Source organism: Phascolarctos cinereus, unplaced genomic scaffold (assembly GCF_003287225.1).
Source record: "Phascolarctos cinereus isolate Bilbo 61053 unplaced genomic scaffold, phaCin_HiC Scaffold_3;HRSCAF=262, whole genome shotgun sequence".
In the NCBI taxonomy this organism is placed as follows: Eukaryota; Metazoa; Chordata; class Mammalia; order Diprotodontia; family Phascolarctidae; genus Phascolarctos; species Phascolarctos cinereus.
The window spans coordinates 239,692,659-239,714,982 of NW_027555736.1; the positions used below are offsets into that span (position 1 = coordinate 239,692,659).

A 22,324-nucleotide genomic window follows, 5' to 3' on the forward strand; every position below is an offset into this window, starting at 1 on the left:
TTTCCACTATTCCTGGCACTTGGCTGTTAGTGTCATGGGTAAAACTTAAGCAAATCCTCTCCAATGTAGAAGTGTCCTCTACTGCCAGGCTGCTTCTTTCAACTGTTTGTCTCTGCAATCAACCAATCCAGTGGATGCTACCATCTCCAGAACCTTTTAACTCACAAGGTCATCTACTCAAGGAAGTCAACACAAGAGAATGCTAGAGAACCAGGAGCAAATCTGCATAATTTTAGCTTTATAGCACTAGCTGCCATGTGGCCAGGATCACCATGAGACTATATTAGAGAAGGACTTTGCCTTTCCCCATCCTTCAGTGGAATCACATTTTGCACCTAAAAAACAGTGGATAAAGTACAGGACCTGGAGTCAGGAAGACCTGACCCAACTTCAGACCCTTATTATGTGACCCTGGGAAAGTCTGCTCCAATTTCCTCATCTGTAAAACGAGAATAATAATATACCTCCAAAGTTGTTTTGAGGGTCAAATGAGATGACATCTGCAAAGCACTTTGCAAACCTTAAAGAACTATAAATGCTACCTATTACTATTTCAAGAGAGGTAAGCCAGAAGTTTTCTATTTCATCTTTTAACAGATGCAGCACTCTACCCCACTACTGCTCTCGGGGGACATTGTGACTCTCTTCCCTTGTAAATTTAATTCTCAAACCTGAGACCGTTTAACCCAAGTTTTCAGGTTTAACTCCACCCCAATATCTGAGACCATCCAAAGAATATAAGAAGCTACAAGTTCATAGTTCAGGGGACATACCATTAAGTCAACCTTGCTGTTGGTCCAACTCTGACCTTATACTCTGGTCCGAATAATTCAGCCTTGTTGGCTGTGACCAAGCTCTCTCCTCATATCCCATTTCCAAAAACTGGATCCCTGTCTTACTGAATCCAAATCCATACTTTGGAACCCTGCCTAGTATTCTAATTTCCCTTGAAGATTTCTCTTGGAATGACCTGAGATTAGTTGAAGGAAGTGGTGATGTTTAGACTTGAGATGAGAAAACTTACAAGAGATAAAATAGCTATCCTCCTAAGTCTCTGTATTTGAACATCATTAGGTTTGTTCTGGTTGTACCCAGAAGACAACTAGAAGCAGTGTGTGGAAAAACAGAGAGGCAGGATCTAACCATTAGAAATATCCCAAAGTGTGATGGATTGCCTTAAGAACTCCTCATTCAAAGTCTTCAAGCAAAGGCTAAATGACCCGTTTGAGGGAATATTGTCCAGTATAAGCTTTCCGGATATCTCCAATCATGCCAACTGCACTCCACTCCACTCAGACCATCATCTCTACTCCTTCCCACCCGAGAATGGACTCCACCACTGAAGTCACCCTGGGCTTTCAAAGTCCAACTTTGGCCTTATCTTGCTCTGCTCCAGGCCTTTATCACACTTCTAGGGTATCTCCAATCATATCACTGCATGTGTGTATCCCATCCTCCTATTTCCATTTCCCCAGTTCCTCTCTCTTGTGTTATTTTTTTCCCCTGATTAGAAGGTAAGCTACTTGACAGTAAGAACTTTCTTGAGTTCTTTTATTTGCATCCCCACAGTTTGGCACAATGCCTACATGTAGTAAGAGTTTAATAAATGCTCATTTTTCTCTCTCTGGCCTCACTTATCCTAAGAGGCCAACTATATCTCCCCTTCAGAGCTCTAGAAGCAGGGGTTGGGGTATCTCTTCTCTAATGTGATAGACTCAAGCACCTAATGATTGTGTCCCCCAGCCCCATTTCACTGTAAGTCAGTATTGCATAGCTAATACCCCAGTTCCAGTTAGCCAGTTAACATTGATTAACATAAATTCTCTTTCTTTCTTTTTTTCAGTAAAAAACCCTTTGTGTTCATTTCACATTGTTTTGAAATCACAGAAATTAGGTGAGGGAAAAAAACCCAAGGGGACAAATACAACTAAAGAGCACAGCATCTCCCAAAGGTTCTCAGCTTTCACAGAAGTCTGGGGACAGAAGGGGAACAAGACCTAAATATCATCTACTATGGAACTTAGTGAAAGGGCTTAAACACAGGGCCAGGCAGAGGTCGGCAGCAGCGCACCCAGGACCTCAGCTTTCCTCATCAAGGGACTCCAAGTCTATCCGAACCTGCTGTTTCCTGCTAGTCGTTCCCTGGCCTGTCCAGTTCTGGATCCTCTTGAATGTTGTCGTTGTACAGGTCTTCAGACGACCTCTATCTTTGCCCCTCTCCCATATTCTGTCCTTCCTCTCATTCTTTGTCCTCACCACTTCTTCTCCTTTTGGGTTGTAGACTCTCCATTCACCAGAGCTGAGAAATCAGCATTGGGTTCCTCCTCTGTCTTCTCCTTGGGGGCCACCCCGCCTGCCAACTGATCTTCACTCTTCTTCGCCTCTGCTTTGACCTTCCTCAAGGCAGGCTTGTTAGTGTTCTGTTTTGCTTCAATCTTTGGTCCCAGGATCCCTGATTTGAGCCTAGTGTAGACTTCTGCTGCTTTCTCCATGACTTCCTGGTTGGCTTTAAAAATGGCGAATCTTTTTTTAATGTGGCCACCACATCTGTGTTTTAAAGACTATTTGTAAGATTATATTTGATTTGAAGATGTAGCAAGGTCAAAAGCACAAACATCTCCCCTCAATACTTCAGAAAGCATACTCTCCCCTATCCTACTATCCTGCTTGGGGATAGTGGGCTCAGACTTAAGTTTCCGCACAGCAGTGGTCCCAAGTTTACTCCAGATGCTGCATAACTGACCGATGAGTTCTCATTTTAGCTACCCACTGGTCTGGATCTGTTCCTAGAAGCTCTACATCTTATAACTTCGATCATCAATTTAAAAAAAAAGCTGGAAAGGACCTTAGATATCATTTACTTCCACTGCCTTCATTTACATAATTGAAGAATGTTCACAAAGTTTAAATGAGTTTTCAAAGGCTATCCAGATAATAAGTAGCAGAGATAGAATTTTACTATATATCCTCTAGTTCCAAGTTCAGTCTTCTGTATTTGTGTGCTTTCCACCACACCATATTGCCACCATATAGTCTATGTCTTCCTAGCACCAAACTATTTACCTTGGTCAAAATGTAAATCACACCAAATTCTATGCATCTTATAAACAAAAACAGTAAGTTAATGGACTGAATTTTTCACTCTTCAAAGTTTGTATTGCTGTTATCTTTTAACATAGCTTCCAATTTCCAGCCTTTCCAACATTAGCTAAATCATCCACAAGATTTCATATAATATAGTTAATGAAAAAATATTCTAGGTAGGAAATTTCTGAAAGAATTACACATAAACTAAAGGTACTAAATGACAGATTATGTTTATAAAAGTTGATGGTCTCAAGTATTTTAATTTAAATCAGACATAACCATATTTATAAATTATGTATATAAAACATAAAGAATAATCAGTCCTTAGTAAATTAACACAAGGAATACAGTTTTTACAGGGCTTCCACACAGAATATAATTAGTATGTTAACAATCTCACTAATGGCACAATAATATAATTTCCTGAATTTTCACCAATTATACCAAAATATGTTTCATTTAATTTATTTAATATAAAAATATTAAAATAATTATTCTTCCTTGTTCCATTTTCTCTACCAAAAAATTATATAAGCTCTTTTCTCTGTAGTGCTTAAATCACTTCTTGGTAACAAGTTAGATTATTTGGAGGCACGTTCATTTTTGAATACCACAATGGCACCACTTGACAGCACTTAGAAGCAGAAATGCCCCCAGTTCACTAGTGCCTAAGTGCTTGACAACACTGATAAACACTGTGCAGGGATGCACTAAGCAATACCACAGTGGCCTTGAAAGAAGTGTGCTACTTCCAAAGCACATAATAGAGCGCCATAGTGTGATGGGTCCAATCGGACTCAATACTTATCATTAATATCTGCGGAAGTGAATGTAATTCTAGCTTAATTAGGACCATGGAATCACATTTAATATGAGTAATAATTAACCAATACCACAGATACAGAATTTAATAACAAAGACTTTTTTCCAAACTGAAATCAATATAATCTCATAAAACAACAGTAATGTATTACTACATCAACTGAAAGGGAAAGGAAATAAACAATATTTATATGTTCCAGTAAGAATGTAAACTCATACTGTAAATTCTTGGGTGGCACAATCATGAATTCAAAAAAAAGTAAACTGTTTGGAATTTTGTGAAGATGGAAAACTGATTGAAGAGGAAGACTGTGATGAGTGTTGTTCCTGTTCAAATGAAAATGAAAAACTAAAGTCATCTTTTCCATCTCCAAATGTATGAGTTGAAGGTTCTGATGAAAATGGGAATGTAAAAGTATCTTCTCCTTCTGATTTTCCAAATAAGCCTCCTGAGAAAAATAAATATGGAATGTATAATATTCATGCAAAATATGTAAAATTATAATATATCATATGCAATAAACATGAATTACATTGAAACAATTAAAATGAAATAGTTATAAAATTTTAAAGTGAACTTTAAAAATGATTTGATTCTTATTTCCTTGTATTATTTTAAAGGAAAATATTAGGTATTATTTTTGTTAACTATCATTATGAAAAACCACGAATAAAATATAAAAATACATTTGACCATAAATCTTGATTTTTAAAAGTACTCTTCTGATGTTCTATGTAAAGGCTATAACCTAAGAATTTTCAAAACATCCAAAATTTAATTTTATTTCATGAGTGGTTAATTTAGTTGACTATGGAGTAACTCTTTAATGGTACCTTGCAATTTTAAAATTCCAAATACTTCCAAATGAAATATAGATTATTCCAAATACACAGAGTCTCAGAGTTGGGAAGGACTTCCAGGACCTGACCGCTGAGTACCTGAATCCTTTCTACAACATACCTGACAACGGTCATCTAGCCTTTGACCATTCTACTTTTGGATAACTTTATGATTATCTAAAATTAAGAAATTTTCCTAGAAAAGAGTGTTGAATTTGGAATCAAAAGATCTGGTTTTAAATCCTTGCTCTGTGACCCTATTAGGCAAGTCACAGCTTTGGGAACAAATTTCCACATCTGTTTAAAAAAAAAAGAGCAAGTTGAGCTAGATGACCTCTAAGGTTCCTTCTCGCTCTAAATCTTGAATTCATCCTTAAACCCTTTTCTCTTTGCAGCTTTTACTCAGTGCATAGCTCTCCAAATAATACTTATTATAATTATAATTGTACTTATATAGTGCCTACCGTGCGTCAGGCACTGTGCTAAGTACCTTACAAATATTAATCTCAGTCCTCACAACAACCTTGGGAGGTAGTTGCTATTATTATTCCTATTTTACAGATGGGAAATCTGAAGTAGACTTGCTACTAAGGGTCTGAAGTTGTATTTGAATTCAGGTCTTCCTTATTCCAGGTCCAGTGTGCTTTTCACTATGGCATCTAGTTGCCTGATTTCATTTATCAAAGTCTTTCCTAAAAAATTGATTTTCTTTTTAATTCCATGTATTTTCTTTTTATTTATTTTATATTTATTTTATGTCTTTAAAAACATTATCCTGAGAAAGGACCCCATAGCCTTCAGCAGACTGCCAAAGACATCTACCACACAAGACAGGTTGGGAATCCTTCATTTAGAAAATGTTTATTGCCTGCTTCAATTTCTTGTTATTTCCTTTGCTATTCTGTTTTAACCACCTTTTGCTTTTGAACATATGTGCCATTTGATAAGGTCTTGCAAAACGATGCATTGGTGGGGACTTGAGTTGTGGTTTTGAATAGATAATAACCTAAACAATATACTGAGTCAGAGTGTAACTAAGAGGGATGTTACATCCAATGCTTCATCTACCATATTTCTTTTAAGGAATTAATTAGGGAAAATTGCCCAGAATAGATAAGCAAATACAACACTAAGCAAAAGGAAGAAAAGCACTGTTAGATAGTTTTGTTTGATTTTTTTTTCCTCGGTTGTAAGGAAGAATCCTATAGAAATGGCATGTATTAGGACTTGGCTATAGTGTAAAAAGCAAAAAAAAACCCAGTATCAATAAACATTAAAAATAATGTTGAGGGCAGCTAGGTGGCCCAGTGGATAGAGTGCCAGCCTTGAACACAGGGGGACCTGAGTTCAAATCCGGCTTCAGACCAAATATTTGACACTTACTAGCTGTGTGACCCTGGGCAAGTCACTTAACCCCAATTGCCTAAAAAAACAAAAACCAAAAAAAAAAAAAAGTTAATGGGGAGGCTAGGTGGCACAGTGGATATTCCCTTGTCCATTGTCTCTTCTCCATCCGTACCTTGCTAGAATCCCAGATTTACTCACAGCATTTGTCTTTTCCATTTCTAGTTGTGCACCTCATAATGCCAACGAAGGAAGTCATTCAATCACTCAAGCACTGGCCCTGGATTCAGGAAGACCTGAGTTCAAATCCAGCCTCAGACACATAACACTTACTAGCTGTGTGACCCTGGGCAAGTCACTTAACCCCATTGCCTAACACCCCCCCCCAAAAATAATGCTATTAAAATCTTTGGAGAGATAGCTGTTTTTTGTTTTTGATAATACTGAAACTTGGTGCCATGAAACTGGAATATGGTTCTGAAGGGGCAAACTATTCAAAAGAAACTGAATAGGTAAAAGGGAGAGGTGAGGCAGGAGAATGTATATTAAGATTTGATATATATACATATATACACATATATACATATATAATGGGATAAAATCTAGGAACAAGAGTGTGTTAGCATGGTAGAAAGAATTTGGGAGAAGCTCAATGGAGGGAAAACAGATGAAATTTTGTCATCAGTTTATACTTGGTGCTGGTGGTAGTCCTTCATTTTCAAAGAGGACCAATACCACAGGTGATGACTTGCGTGAGAATTGGATTTCAGTGAGGCAGAGCTGGACAAAGTTGACAGCCTCACTCTCTCCTCCAGAGTCATCAAGTTCAGTGGCAAAACAAAAATCAAGACAACCAGCGATGGCCTGGGATGTAGTGGATGACCTTGGCATCTTTGATGCCTGACCAAACTCTGAGCACTCCATAGCACCTGTTTTAGCCACCTTCATGGCAGTTGAAATAAATTGTTCTCATCCACTCATTCCACCAATGAAAAGTCTTCACAGGCTTGAGGCAGACATCCCCCTAACTAACTGACAGGTTAGAGGTCTATGGGTTACCCTGAATATGGTTTAGCCTGTCTGCAGGCTGATTTTAGCAGGATGTGGCTCTGAGCATGCAATAGCTTCCTGGAACCACAGGTGAGAGTTGGGTGACAGGTGGACACCAAAGGTGGATACGCAACCCTGAAAGGGGTTTGGAAAACCTCACACCAGAGATGCCAGTCCTCCCAGAACATCCTACACACCCCATATACTATAGACCATCTGGACAGAAAGAGATAATAAATGAGGAGTTGAAGAAAGAGATCATAAGCCTATCATAAAGACCTAATATAATAGTCACAGGGGACTTCAATTATCAAAGTAGCTGCTGGAGGTACTCTCTCTGTCAAGAGCATAGATGCTTATAGCTTTTTAACTTACCAACATTAAAATGTCATCTTTCAAAAGGTGAAAGAACCAACAAAGGAGAAATTCTATTAAGGATTCCATGAACAAAAAGAACAGGTTGCACAGGTAGAAATGATGGGAACTTTGGGAGAAGTGCTAACTCCCTCCAGGGTTTGTAATAGAGAGAGAGAAGAAAGTCAGGCATGGTCTGACATGCACCCTAGATTTTAGAAGCACAGATCTCAAAAGAACGAGAAAAGAGTTTTATGGGATCCCATGAACTAAAATTCTAGAGGAGAAGTCAGCTCAGGAATAATTGGAACCTCAATGATTACATTCTGAAGACGCAAAGGAAAACACTTCTGACCAAGAAATGTGGGTATTATCTGAAAAGACTGATGTGGATTTCACGAGGACTTTACCAGTCAGCTAAGGTATTGAAGTCATACAGAAGATGGAAGCAAGGACAGATAACAGAGGAAGCACAAAGCTGTGGCCTTGTCCTATAAAGATAGCATCTGAAATGCTAAAATCCAGAATGAGAAGAGGCTGGTAAAGAACGCTAAGTGCAACAAAAAGAGGGCTTTTATTTGTTCTGCTTTGGCTGTATTATGGCAAAGAGGTGGATTAAACAGGGATAGGATCACTTACCGGAGTTCATGAGGTGATGATCAAGGACAGCAGGGAGGAGGCAGAATTGTTCAATTCTTATTTTTCTTTTCTTTTTTTTTTGTCCAAGAATAACTTTTACCCTAGAAATGACAGACCTCTAAAATGTACTAACAGGGAATTAGTATACAAGCTATATAAGGAGATAGGAGGAGAGCAGCTATTTGTTTTTGATGAGTTCAAGACACCTGGCTTAGATGAACAACATTCTCAAGTACTGAAAGAACTGGCAACAGTGACTGCTGAGCCCTGGTCAGTAATATTTAAAAACTTAGGGAGGACGGGAAAGGTTTCTCAGGACAAATGAAAAGCAAATGTTATCTCAATTTTCTAAAAAGGAAGAGATGAAGTCTGCTAATTATGGGCCAATGAGCTTAACTTCAATTCTTGAGGAAATTACAGAATGAATCATTAAAGAGATGTTAGTGAATATCTAGAAAAGTAAATGAAAACGACAGAGAGCCAGAATGGCTTTATCAAGAATAGGTCGTGCCATACTAATCTTATTTTCTTTTTTGACGAGGTAACTAAACTGGTATATCTGGGGAAAGCTACTTACCTAGATTTTAGCAAAGCATTTGATTAAGTACTTTATATCACTCTTGTTGAAAATGGACTAGATGATAAGTACAATTAGATGGATTCACAATTAGTTGCATAGCCATACTCAAGGAGTAGCCATTAATTGTTCAGTACCAACTTGGCAAGAGGTGTCTAGTGGAGTGCCCTAGGGATCCATTCTTAGTCCTGCGCTGTTTAATATTTTTCAGCAAAGACTTGGATAAAGGCATTCGCAACATACTTATCATACTTGTGGATGACATAATGTTGAGAAGGATAGAGAAGACACTGGATAACAGAGGCAGGATCCTGAAAGAAGCATCTCTCATGATGGTACACTGGAAAGATGCCTGGTTCTGGAGTCAGAAGACCTCTGGGTTCAAATCCTACCTCTTTTGCTTACTACTTGTGTGATGTTGGGCAAGTCATGTAACTCTTCTAGGCCTTAATTTCATCCACTTCAGAATGAGGGTCTTGAACTAGATAGCTTCTGTGGTCCCTTTAGCTTGATTGCTCTGATCCTGTTTGCTGCTTCTTGTCCCCCTGTTCCCTACATGTTAAAATCCCAAGCTACCACCAGGATTTTGAACTTCTGAATTCTCTCCAATCATAATTTTCTATCGTTCCATTTTTGCCATCCTAAACCTTTCTTCATCTTTGTCATGGTCTCCAAGATCTCCATACTCGTCTCGTCCATCACCAATGACCTGGCTTCACTTTTGCTCCCTTCAGTCTTGAGCTGAGAGTTAACCAGCTTAACTCTACCCCATTCTCTACCCTTTATTCCCTTGTCCATTGTCTCTTCTCCATCCATACCTTGCTAGAATCCCAGATTTACTCACAGCATTTGCCTTTTCCATTTCTAGTTGTGCACCTCATAACGCCAACGAAGGAAGTCATTCAATCATGACAACTAGGTTCATTACAAATTTATGTTATCTACTCTTAGCTGGGCCCTCACAGATGTTTAGAAGTCATTTTATTCTTCCCTGATTAATTCTCCATCACACAGTAGTCATTCCAAACCTTTTCTCTTCTCCTCACATTTTCTACAAGTTCTACTCTCTCTCATAGGGGACCTTAACTCCTATTTTAATGACAAAACAGAGACTATCACAAGCTCTTTCTTTTCCCCTATTTCACTCATCAAAAGCCCTCTACATGTCCCTGATTCTTTCCTACTTTGCTGCTGTCTTGGAAGAAGAGGTGGCCCTTTTCTGTAACAAGGCCAACCCCTATATGTATGCTTTTGATCCCATCTGCTGTCTCCTTTAGGAGTTTTCCCCTTTAATTATGCCATCTTTTCCTCTTTTCTTCAGTCTTTTCTTATACACTGATTTCTTCCCAGCTGCCTAAGACACACTTATCTTTCCAATCCTTAAATAAAACATAATAATAATATAAAAAACCCTTTATTTAATACTGCTGTCCCCTGACAGCAATCTGATATCCATTCTCTCTCTCACAACCAAACTTCCCGAGAGTAATTTGCACTTGTGCCTACACCTCTTCACCACCCCCTCAAAACCCGTTTACTGACCCTACCAATCAATTAAAGTTGCTTTTGCCAAACTACCAATGAGTTTTTAACTACTAACTCCCATGTCCCAATTTCTTAGCCCTAATCATTCTTCCCTTCTGCAAGGGGGTGTTCTCCTCTCTATCTGACCATTCTTCTTAGAGCCTTTGCTAGTTTATCAAACATCTCCCACCTTCTTAGTGAAGGTCTCCCCTGAAGCTCTATCCTGGCCCTTTTTTTTTCTCTTCTCCTTTTTCTTTTGCCTTGTAGGCATTCAACTGTCATCTCTTATTCATTCGTCATCTCTTAAATTATCATCTCTTGCCATCTTGCCATCTTCTATAAATGTTCTTCTTCCATATTCATGAACCCCGAAATTCCCTTATCTGATCACCATCTATCATAGTTCCACCTCTTCCTCCACCTCCCTTGCATGCCCAACTCTGTTCTTCGTCCAAATTGACCTTCAATCCCTCAACCTCTCATTTCCTTCCCAGGCCATCACCTTGTACACCCCAAGCCTTTCTCCATCTTGACCCATTAGTGAACAAGTTCATTACACTGTCCTCTTCTGTCCTTTGTTCCCTTATTGTAGCACAGATCTTGCCCTGCCAATCTTTAGCTTTATATCACTTTCACCATCCTTTGCCTTTGTTTCTAAACACATGTTGCTAAATAAAACTTGAGAAAATCATGAAACTGTGCTGACTGGGTCCACTAGAAATTTGTTATATAACTTTAACTAGGCCCTTACTGCAATTAGGCAATCCTTTTACACTTCCCTAATTAACATACTACCTCACTCATCACAGTAGCTCTTCTAAATCTTTTCATCCCTACTCAAACCTCCATGGTCTACCTTCTCAGTTGAGAACTTTGTTTCATATTTTACTTAAAAAAATCACTGAGAGCTCCCTCTTCTTCCTCCTCTTAATCTCATTTCACTCAGATGGCTCTATCACTATCTTCTCCTCACCCCTTCTCCTTGCCAAAGTAAACCCCCCCTACAGGTACAAGTGATCCCTTTTCATTCTGTCTGCTCTAGCAGATTGCCCCCTCTATTTTACCAACTCATTCATTTATCTTCAATCTCTTCCTTCATACAGGCTGCTTTTATACTGTCTACAAACATGTCCATGTCTCCTGCATCCTCAAAAAACCATCACTTGATCCCTCCACCCTGGCTAACTATTTTTCCACATTTCTCCCGCCTTTTGTGGCTAAAATCCTTGAGAAGGCCTCCTACAGTAGGTGCCTCCACACTTCTTAATTCTTTACAGTCTGGCTTCCAGCTTCATCATTCAACCAAAACTACTCACTCCAAACTTACTGACAATTTCTTAACTGCTAAATTTAATGGCCTTTTCTTAACCCTCATTTTTCATGACCAGCCTTTGACACTGTCAATCACCCACTTCTCCTCAATATTCTCTTTTCTCTAGGTTTTCAGTATATTACTTTCTCCTGGTTCTCCTGTCTCACCTCCTCAATTTCTGCTACTAGTGAGTGTCCCACAGGTGATAAAAGGGAGAGAATAAACATTTATGTAGTATCTACTATCTGCCAGGCACTGTGCCAAGTGTTTTCTAAATAGTATTTCATTTGATCTTCACAGCAACCCTGTAATGTAGATATTGTTTTTTTTCCCCCATTTTACAGTTGAGGAAGCTGAGGCAAACAGAGGGACTTGTCCAGGGTCACATAGCTATTAAGTGTCTGAGGGATCCACCCTGCTGTTCTATCTCTATGCTATTTCACCTGATGATCTCATCAGCTCCAATGGATTCAATGACCATCTTGAAGCTGATGCTTCAAATCTCTGCACACAGCTCAAACCTCCCTGATGACCTCTATCCTCCCATCTTCAACTGCCTATTAGACATCTTGGAGTGGATGTCCTATAGGTATCTTAATCTCAATGTGTTCAAAAGTGAACTTGTTATCATTCCCCCTTCAACTTTCTTTCTTCCAAACTTCCCTATTACTGTTGAGGACACCTCAGACTTGCAACCTAGGTGTCATCCTTGACTCCTCACTCTCTCTCCTTTCCCATATTACATCTGTTGCCAGGGCCTGTGGATTTTACCTTCATGACATTTCTCGCATACATCTCCCTTTTCTCCTATGACACTGCTACCGCCCTGGTGAAGGCCCTCATCACGCACGTCTGGACTATTACAACAGCCTGCCAGATTGTCTGCCTGCCACAAGTCTCTCCCCACTCCAGTCCAACCTCCACTCAGCTATCCAAGTGATCTTCCTATGATGAAGGCTTGACCATGTCATCCTTCTACTTCATAAATTGCAGTGACTCCCTATCACCTCTAGGATCAGATATAAAATCCTCTGCTCAAAGTCCTTCATATCCTGCCGCACCTCCACCTATCAAGTCTTCTTACACCATCCTCCCCAACCCCTCACATACTCTGAGATCCAGTGACACTGGTCTCTCCTTGAAAAAGACACTTCAAAAAGATAAAAAAAGAAAAAGAAAAAGACCCCTCATCTCTTACTCCAAGTATTTTCACTGGCTGTCCCCAACACGTAGAATGTTCTTCCTCTTCATCTTCACCTCCTGGCTTCCCTGACTTCTTTCAAGCCTCAGCTAAAATTGCTGCTTCTACAGGAAGCCTTTCCCCATCCCTCTTAATTCTAAGAAATAATCTCTGTTGATTATTTCCAATTTATCTCGTATATAGCTTATCTGTACACAGTTATTTGCATGGTGTCTTCCCCATTGGACTGTAGGCTCTTTGATAGCAAGAACTGCCTTTCACCTTTCTTTGTATCCCCAGCACTTAGTACAGTGCCTGGCACAGAGTAGGTGCTTAATAAATGTTGACTGACTGACTGACTCACTGATTACAAAATCTATCTAGCCAGTCCCAATCTTTCTCTTGAATTCCTGTACATTGCTAGCAGCTTGTTGGCACCTACACTGGATTTCCTATCAGTATTCCAAACTTAATGAGTCTAATATAATATTCATTATCTTTCCCCCTAAACTCAGTTCTCCAAACTTTTCTATTTCTATTAAGGTCACCATCATCCTTCAAGTAACCCAGGTTTAAAACTTCAGTCATTCTTAACTCTTCTTTTTCCTCTGCCATCCACATCTAATCAATAGACAAATCTTTGCAGTCCTACCTTAATATTTCTTATATCAATTTCCATATCTCCACACATACAGATCTACTCTAATTCAAGCCTTCATTGCCTCTTACCTAGACTTTTGAAGTAGCTTCCTAATTTGTCTTCATTCATCCAATGAGGTAACGTAAAACATTTTGCAAATTTTAAAAAGTTATATATTGAAGCAGACATGATTTCATTGCTAGCAATACAGCTAGGCAACTTGTCAGTAACTTATAGGCTTTGAAAGTTGTCAGAAATATTGACAGGGTCAGTGACTTGCCCAAGATCACAGGGCCAGTATGTGTCAGTGATGGAACTTCTGAACCCAGATCTTCTTGACTCTGAAACTACCTCTTCGATGCTATGTGGTCTCTTAAAAAAAGCTATATAAATGTCAGCTACTATTATTTGTTTCTATTATTTTTATTAGTCTCTTTGCTTCTAGTCTCTCCTTTCTTAGAACTCCCTAAATTATCTTCCTAAGACTCATGTTTGACTACTGTGTCACTCCCCTGCTCAAAAACCTGTAGAGGCTTCCTAATACCTCTGGGATAAAGTACAAACTAACAGTATTAAACTGTACTAAACAGCCTAGTATTTAACACCCTCTATAGCTTGACTCCTCCTACTCCTCTTTACAAACTTTACAAAGTTCTCAACTGAGAAGGTAGACCACAGAGGTTTGAGGAGGGATGAAAAGATTTGGAAGAGCTACAGTGATGCATGAGGTAGTAAGTTAATTAGGGAAGTGTAAGGGCCTAGCTGAAGTTACATAACAAATTAGCTTGCCAGAATTCAAAACTACAACTTCCGGCTCTGGATAATCACCTAAATATATAATACATGACCTTCTCATCTCATCTTTCAGAATCTTTGACTTCTTTCAAGGATTCACTCAGGTGTCACTTCCTTCATTAAGCCTTCCCTGGTCCCCAAGTTAAAGCTCTTCTCCTCAATTTGCTTTGCATTATATTCATTTGTTTATGTGTGGTATTCCTGTCAGTAGACTCTTAGTTCCTTAAGAGAAAGCACTGTTATATTTTTGTCTCTATATTCCTGGTACAGTACTTAACAAATTTCCCAGCAAATAGAAGACATTTATTAAATATCTGTTGAATTGAACTGAATTTTTAATGGATAACAAACTTCAAGTCAAGGCTATTATATTTAATAAAATGCTTACCAATATCTTTTTGTGAGGAGACAGGATTTAAATTTCCTGAAGAATAATTTTCATCAAACTGCAAAATAATTTCCATTAGATTTAACTTGTAAGAGTAATATAAAATAATTATAAAATACATATTTTAAACTAAGTAAAAGTGTAATACAGTCCTTTATGGTTTTCATATTGAACTTAATCCTTGTAAAAATTGGGGTAAGGAGTAAAAAAAGATATACAATAATGAATTGGCCTTAAAACTGTGCCTTGGGACAGCTAGGTGGCTCAGTGGATAGAACTCTGGCCTTGGAGTTAGGAAACCTAAGTTCAAATCTGGCCTCAGATACTTAACACTTACTAGTTCTGTGACCTTGGGCAAGTCACTTAACCCCATTGCCTCACCCCCCCCCAAAAATATAAAAGAACCCTATGCCTCCATGGTATCATAAAGTACACTTATTTGTATGCTGATGCTATTAAAAATAGTACTTATTCTGTATTAAATATATTGACTATAAATGCTAGTGAAATATAATTACAGTTATATTTAATTCTCCTGTCATTCTGAAGGAAAGCTTGCTGGATCAAACACTTAGTAGAATGATACACAGTAAAACTAAAATCTGAGAACAATTTTCAACACCTTTTCCCTGTGTGTAAAAGTTGAGTTTATAAGTATACTTCAAAATATTGGATAATTAAGCAAGTGTTAAATACTTGTAAAATTTAAAATACATAAACTGAAAGACAGGATGGAAGATATAACATTTCAAAATGATGTAATTTAAAATGAAATTTTTTTAAAAAAATAAATAAATTATTCAAAATTTTTTTTGTAACTCTCCCTTTGGAATTGTCTCCTTTATTTCATTTGAATATTCTGTGTGATAGCAAATTACCACTTAACAATGGATTTGATTTTCTGAAACATCTAAAACTCATTGTAAGCCAAGTATTCTGAATAATAAAATAAGTGATCAATCTCGGTAAAACATAAATTGTTAAACCATTCCCCCACAGATAAAGGTTGTCCAAGTATATGAACAGGCAGTTTTTAAAAGAAAAAATGCAAACTATCAATAACCATATGAAAAAAAATTTTTGAAATCACTAATAATAAGATAAAGGGAAAACTAAAACAACCGAAGTTTTACCTCACACATAACAGATTGGCAAATAGGACAAAAGGCCTAAGCTGCAAATTTTTGGGGAACTGTGGAGCTATGGATTGGCCCAGTATTATATTCTGCAATGTATCTGTATAATGGTCCAGTATACATATTCTGGAAAAGCAATTTGGAATTACACTAGAAAAGTCATTAACTTGTACATATGCTTTGACCAAGTAATAGCATGATTGAACATATGCTCCAAAGAGGTCAGAGACAGGGGGAAAGGTCTCATATATCCATAAATATTTTTAACAACACTTTTTGTGTTAGCAAGGAACTGAAAACAAAGTGGGTATCTATCAACTGAGACAATATATAATTTAAAAGAAGAAAATGTTCTTACCTGATCTGGCAAGTTTTCATTTCCAAATTCAGAAGACTCAAATAAATTAAATCCAGGTGATGTGGAAGAACCCATATCAAAAGAAAATGCATGTGGTGTCTTTTGTGATTTGGCTTCAAGTCCTAAATTTCTAAGCCTGTCATATAAACAGAGAAGTTGTTATATTCTTATAAACTATTTTTAAAGAGAATCATCCCAAACATCTCTGTACATACTCATCTCTTATTTAACTGTGAACAAGCCATTAGGCAAACTTTCTGATAAATCAAGCATTTATTGAGTGCCTAACACTATTCTAAGTACCCAGGAGATACAGAACACAGTCTTAGCTTCAGTGAACTTACTACTAACTAGGAAGACAAGAATAAAACCAATAAACCAATAATAAAAATGCAGTGAGTAATGTGGTACAGATATGTGTGGAAGAGTTAAGAGAAGGGAAAAATCAATGAAAGTATGATCAAATAGATCTTGATCTAGGCCTTCAAGGATAAATAAAATTTAAATAAATAGGAAGGGTGATAGAAAGAACATTCCAGATTGTGGGAGCAACTTAAGAAAGTGTATGGTGAGTGAAAGGCAGAAGGATGTGAAGGGAAAATAGTAAGGAGACTAAACAGTATCACAGAATTTGAGAATTGAGAGGGAATGCAGTTGCTATCTAGTCTATCTCATAAATTAAGGAATCCCCACCATCACCTATCCCACAAACATATGAGTAATCAGACCAGATGATGAATGATGGAATGATGAGAAATAAGGGTGTTTGCTTTGGGTGGGGTCCATTACTGAGGGCCTTGAAAGCCAGTCAGAGGAGTTTGGTTCAATTGGAAATGTAGGTTCTTGGGCAAGAGAGAACATGACCAAAACAATGTTTTAGAATGATTAGATTTATAGTCTCTTTCACTAAAGACCTAATCTGATGTCTTATGATGGCATGAACGTTACTCTGGGTTCTCTAAAGCTATGACAACTTAGAGAAAATTCTGGTAGATCCCACCAAATTGGAAAGGCTTCATAAAAAAGGTGGATATATTACACGTACATTCATGACAAAGGATATATCTCATCTAGATCGGCCTAGCTAAATTCAGAGAAATTCATTACCACATTGGCTTCAGGGAAATTAATTTTTCAGCTACATCACCCACTTGCATTGAACAGAACACTAACACGGACAAAACGACAGATTGCTTAAGGATTGAATTAAGTCCCGTAGTGACATGAAATGCTATTGTGTAATCCAGCTATAAAGCCTGTCCATGCAGCTAGGTGGCGCAGTAGATAAAAGTACTGGGCCTGGAGTCAAGAAGACTCATTTTCCCTAGTTCAGATCTGGCCTCAGACACTAGCTGTGTGATCCTGGGCAAGTCACTTAACTCTGTATGCTTTCGTAGTTCCTCGTCTGAAAAATGAGCTGGGGAAGGAAATGGCAAACTGCTCCTGTATTTCTGCCAAAAAAACCCTAAATGGGGTCTCAAAGAGTCAGACAGAGCTGAAATGTCTGAACATTTTTTTTTAAACCTGGACAAGTGTGGTGGCAGTGAGATTGGAGAGGAAGGGATACATTCAAAATACATTTTGGAAGCATCAATATGAATTGATTATAAATCTGACATAGTAGATAAAAGGGAGGACAAAGTGTTGAAGGTTTTCGAAAGTGGACTGGGATGATGGTGTAAGTAAAGGTGTCAATGAAGGGAATTGGGAAAACAGAGTTACTTTTGGAAGAAACTAGAAAGCATTAGTATAAAATACTAGTAGAAAGTACAGTCTTATAGGCAACAAACTGAAGACCTTAGAGCAACAGGTGAATACAGGTAAAAAAAATCCTAATACATAGAAATGTTACTATGATCACAGATTTAGAGATAGGAGGGGCCTAAGTGGTCATCTAATACATCCAATTCTCTCATTTTTTTTATAGATGAAGAAACTAGGGTCCAAAGAGGTTAAGTGATTTGGCCAATATCAATTGCAAAGTATCAATTGATCAACAAGAATTCATTAAGTTCCTGCTGTGCAATGCACTTTGCTAGGCGCTGGGAATACAAACACAATGAATGAAACAATCTCTACTTGCAAGACAGAACCAGGATGTGAATCCAGCTTTTTCACTCTAAGTCATTCTTTCCTCTACAGCACTGGAAATGTTACTTACAGAAATAAAAAAGAAAAAGAAGTTAAGGGAATAACTATTAGCAACAAATAAGCAGAAATATTTACTTGAAAAACTCTAGAGAATAAAAAAAATGAGAAAATAGTTTCAGGAAAGCCGTAGAAAACACCCTTACAAAAATCAGCAATTCTGTTTCTATTTGAGATTTCTATTTGAGTGGTTTTGGCATCCCAGAAAGGACTATCCTAAATTAAAAGGTAAAGGCATTATTTATTTGGCCCTGCTGATCTATTATCTCCAAAGTAAGGGATTTTAAGTGAATGTTTATGTGATATGTAATATTATATGCAATATTACATGATATTCCCAATAGGGTGCCTAACAAATTACAACTGCAATTTCATGTTCTATAGCATGGAACAAAGCAGATTGGTGGAGGACTCCTCAATGGACTACACAGTGGTATCTGTATGTGATGGTATCTTTCATTAATCTATAATAGGATAGAGACTAGACTTAGATGTAATTGATATAAGGAAATCCCAGATGAGGAAACGCCCTCCTGTAATGTAGACCAGCATCTTAGCTGCAAATTACAGTCTTCAAGCATTTCCTAGGTCACTGAGAATTCCAGTGACTTGCCCAGGGTCACACAGCCAGTTTGCATCAGAGGCAGAATTTGAATCCTAGTCTTCCTGGCTTCAAAGTCAGCTCTCCATCCACAGCTGCTCCTTCAAGATAATTAAGTCTGTTAAGAAATGTAATGCTCGACATTTTAAATCAGGAGATAGAGAAGCACAACTTCTTAGTTCTAATACTGACTTCCTCTTTGACCCTGGCTCAGTTGCTTATTTTCTTTTGTTGTTTGTTTCCTTAGCTACAAAAAGGGAGAAAATCATTCACCTCATTTACTTCTTTGGAATTTTCATATAAAAATCTATAGGCACTAGATATATTGTTATTATATCGATCACACTTATAAACTAAAGCAAGTCTTTAATACAATAATGAAACATGAAGGAAAACAAAACCTTACAGTTCAGATGAAGGACTTTTAGAAAACTCTAATTTCTCCACACATTCAGGCGTTTTCAAAAATTCAGGAGTTCTTAAAAATAGAGGCATTTCAGGAGTGCTTGGAAATTTTTCAGTGTTTTCTTCAGTTTCATCATGATTATCCTCTGTTAATTTGCCCATGTGTTCTGTGTGGCTGTCCTATCAATTCACAATACATAGAAAACTATCAGATAAATTTTATAGTATAAATGAAATAACACAAAATATTTTGAGTCCTCACAAAGAAATAAATTATAGTAATCCATAATGAGAAGAATAAAGGAGCCCCCAAAACAACTCAATTAGCAAACATTTGATCTGAGGTAAGAGTAGTTTAAATATAAACTCATTTGTGAGGTAGAGCCAAAATGGCTGAGAAGGAAGTAGCACAGAGAACAAACCCCTAAAACTCCTCCAAACGGATCTAGAAAATGCACCAGACTGAATCCTGATGGGGAAATCCAAGACAAAGTCACAGGGAGTCATTTTTCTAGCTGAGGTCAGCATAGGGATATGGACAGAGAGATCTGTCTATGGATAGGAGAGGTCTGTCTGTGGGATACTGGAGACAGGGTCTGGCTAGGAGCCCCACGAAATATTCCAGAACATAGGGAAAAAACTGTGTCTCAGGGCAAGAGGAGGTCATAGACCCATGCTGGGACACCATGATAGGAGAAAGGTGTCGACTGGTAGCTTTGTGATCCACTACCTAGTTCCAGGTTACAGATTCAAGACAGACTGCTGAGGGGAACTGCATTCCCAGGAAGGGAGGCCCTAGATTGTGTATGCAGAAAAAAGTAGGTAAAACCTTCAGAGAAATAACCAGGGTGGTAATCCCAGACCTAAGGGGATTTGTAGTATTTGTAGTTCTGTTACTCTAAACCAGTAGAGCTTTCTGCATGGGCACTCCAACACCCAGAGGGAAGCTTTGCACCAAGGCAAGAGAAGGTCCCAGACTCATAACGGTACCTCAATGGGGACAGGTGCCAATTGACAGTTTTGTTACATTCTACTCAATTCTAGGTCACAGACTCACAGTGGACAGAGAGGGGGGGATTTATGCACCATGATGGTATTTCTGGATAGGAAGGCCCTAGGCAGTATACAGAGAAAGGAGCAAGTTCAGAAGCAAGCAGCAGAGAAATCACACAAACCCTAAGAGCAGAACAAGGTATCTGTTCCAGTACAGAAATCCCAGATCAAAGGGAGCTGGCTAAGCCCAATAGCAGTTTACTGTTGCTGAGACCCAAACCTAGTGGTTTGGAAGTTGTAGAGTTGCAGAGCTCAGGAAAGGGTGATCACCAGACTTTATCCTGGTTCAGACAGACCACTATGGGAGCACTGAAAGCTTGCAAGTCCCCAGCTTGAGTTGTCCCTGAGATCCTGGAACAGCACAATACTCAATATCCCAAGAAAGCAGTAATAGGACTAATCCAGGTCTTCCCTACAGAAATACACAGAGCCTGACCCTAATATCAAGCCTGAAGTCAGAAAGCAGGCTGGAAGAACGAGCAAACAAAAAAAGTATCCCACCACTATTATGGTGATAGTAATTCTCAAGACACAAACCCAAAGGAAGAGGATGCCTCCAAACATCTAAACAAAAGAAAAAACATAAGCATGCACACAAATTCTACTACAGTCCCTGGAAGAGATGAAAAAAAGAATTTTAAAATGTTTTTTATTAAAGAAATGAGAGCACTAGCTGAATTGTGTGTTTTCAAACTAAATTTAATAGTTCTCATGTTTAAAGTTTTTAAAAATAGATTTGAGCCAGATACTTACTTGTGGGATATCTGCTGAATCTTTTAATTCTCTTTCTGTTTCTTTTTCTCCACACTCAGAATCTGTGTTTGTTAAACAAGAACATACTATTGTTTGCATAATATATTAACATCTTAAAAAGAAAGGCTTGGTGGTAAGTGAAAATTAAAGGTTCTACTCTTGTAGATTTATAGAATTCCTCTTCCTTTCCAATCTGAGTTATTTATGTACCTTCCAAGATGTAGAACCTTCTGTCCTCTTTTTAGATGATATAGGAATAAGACAGTTATCTATGAATATATTTAGTTCACATAGATAACAGCCTCCCTTTATAATCCCTCTACAAAACTGCTACCAGAGGCATCTACTCTTTGACTCTAGCTCATTTCTTCCTAGTCCTACTCTGCTACACTGAATGAAGGCTATAGAGGGGCAGAACATAATCTATATGAGATAAGGATGTGATTTTTTTCCCCCTCTCCATACAGATGACAATATTCCACTGCTTTATGACAAATTCATCTTTCCTATAATGATGGTAGGAGAGATAAACTAATAGTATTGGGGCAAATTATTTAACTGAATTTAATTCAAGGAAAATAATACAATATTTAGTAAACAAATTATTAGTACAAGTCATTGCATTATTTGGATTTTTCTAATGTCTTTACAATACAAAGAATGTGGTATATTTTATAACACCAATATCAAGACCCACTATTTTATCGTCAGATAGATAGGAAGATATAAACTACATAAGCTAGTGAAAAAACTGTCATTGTTACCCTTTATATAACTGAACTAATTTTTAATAACTGTGGAAGCTCAATTAAATAGATGGCCCAAAATCCAAGTATGACTGCCTTTGCTCAAAAATCAAAAAAGAAATTAAGATATGCCAGAAAAAATCAATGTATAAGCAATTAAGAATATAATAGAAATTTTAAAAATATTATAATATAAGTAAATAGCATTTCTTCATCTTATCCTATCAAATATACAATAAGTAAGTTAAACATTTACTTTTAAAAGCCACTATTACTTGTACAGGGTGAAATCTAGAAATAACTTATCCCCACTAATTCAAAGGAAAAATATGAACATCAGATACCTGCACTTCCTTTGTCAAATATTTGCTTATAGTTTGATTGTTTCTCAAGAAGCAAAAATCTAAAATGTACAAATATAAGTTTGTTATTTACTGAGTTATTGTTCATTTCAATAATTAAAGCATTTTCTAATTCTAGAAAATTACCTGAATTGCATCAAGTTTTGTGTACTTTTAAGAGCTGAAACTTTAGAATATTTGTTCATCACAGAGTCATCAAATTCCTGCATG

At 37.6% G+C, this 22,324-nt stretch overlaps 1 protein-coding gene across 1 annotated transcript in view; it reads right to left on the reverse strand.

Moving 5' to 3' along the window:
- Positions 1 to 3,452: 3,452 nt before the first annotated feature.
- Positions 3,453 to 22,324, reverse strand: part of CUNH14orf39 (chromosome unknown C14orf39 homolog) — a 36,753-nt gene continuing 17,881 nt past the window's right edge. Inside the window, exons 11-17 of the mRNA XM_020986535.2 lie at positions 22,241 to 22,317; positions 22,097 to 22,155; positions 21,007 to 21,068; positions 19,202 to 19,380; positions 16,047 to 16,182; positions 14,553 to 14,610; positions 3,453 to 4,358 (exon numbers count right to left, since the gene is read on the reverse strand). Of these exons, the coding sequence (XP_020842194.1) occupies positions 4,159 to 4,358; positions 14,553 to 14,610; positions 16,047 to 16,182; positions 19,202 to 19,380; positions 21,007 to 21,068; positions 22,097 to 22,155; positions 22,241 to 22,317 (771 nt within the window). The 3' untranslated portion in view covers positions 3,453 to 4,158. The remainder of the gene's footprint in view (positions 4,359 to 14,552; positions 14,611 to 16,046; positions 16,183 to 19,201; positions 19,381 to 21,006; positions 21,069 to 22,096; positions 22,156 to 22,240; positions 22,318 to 22,324) is intronic.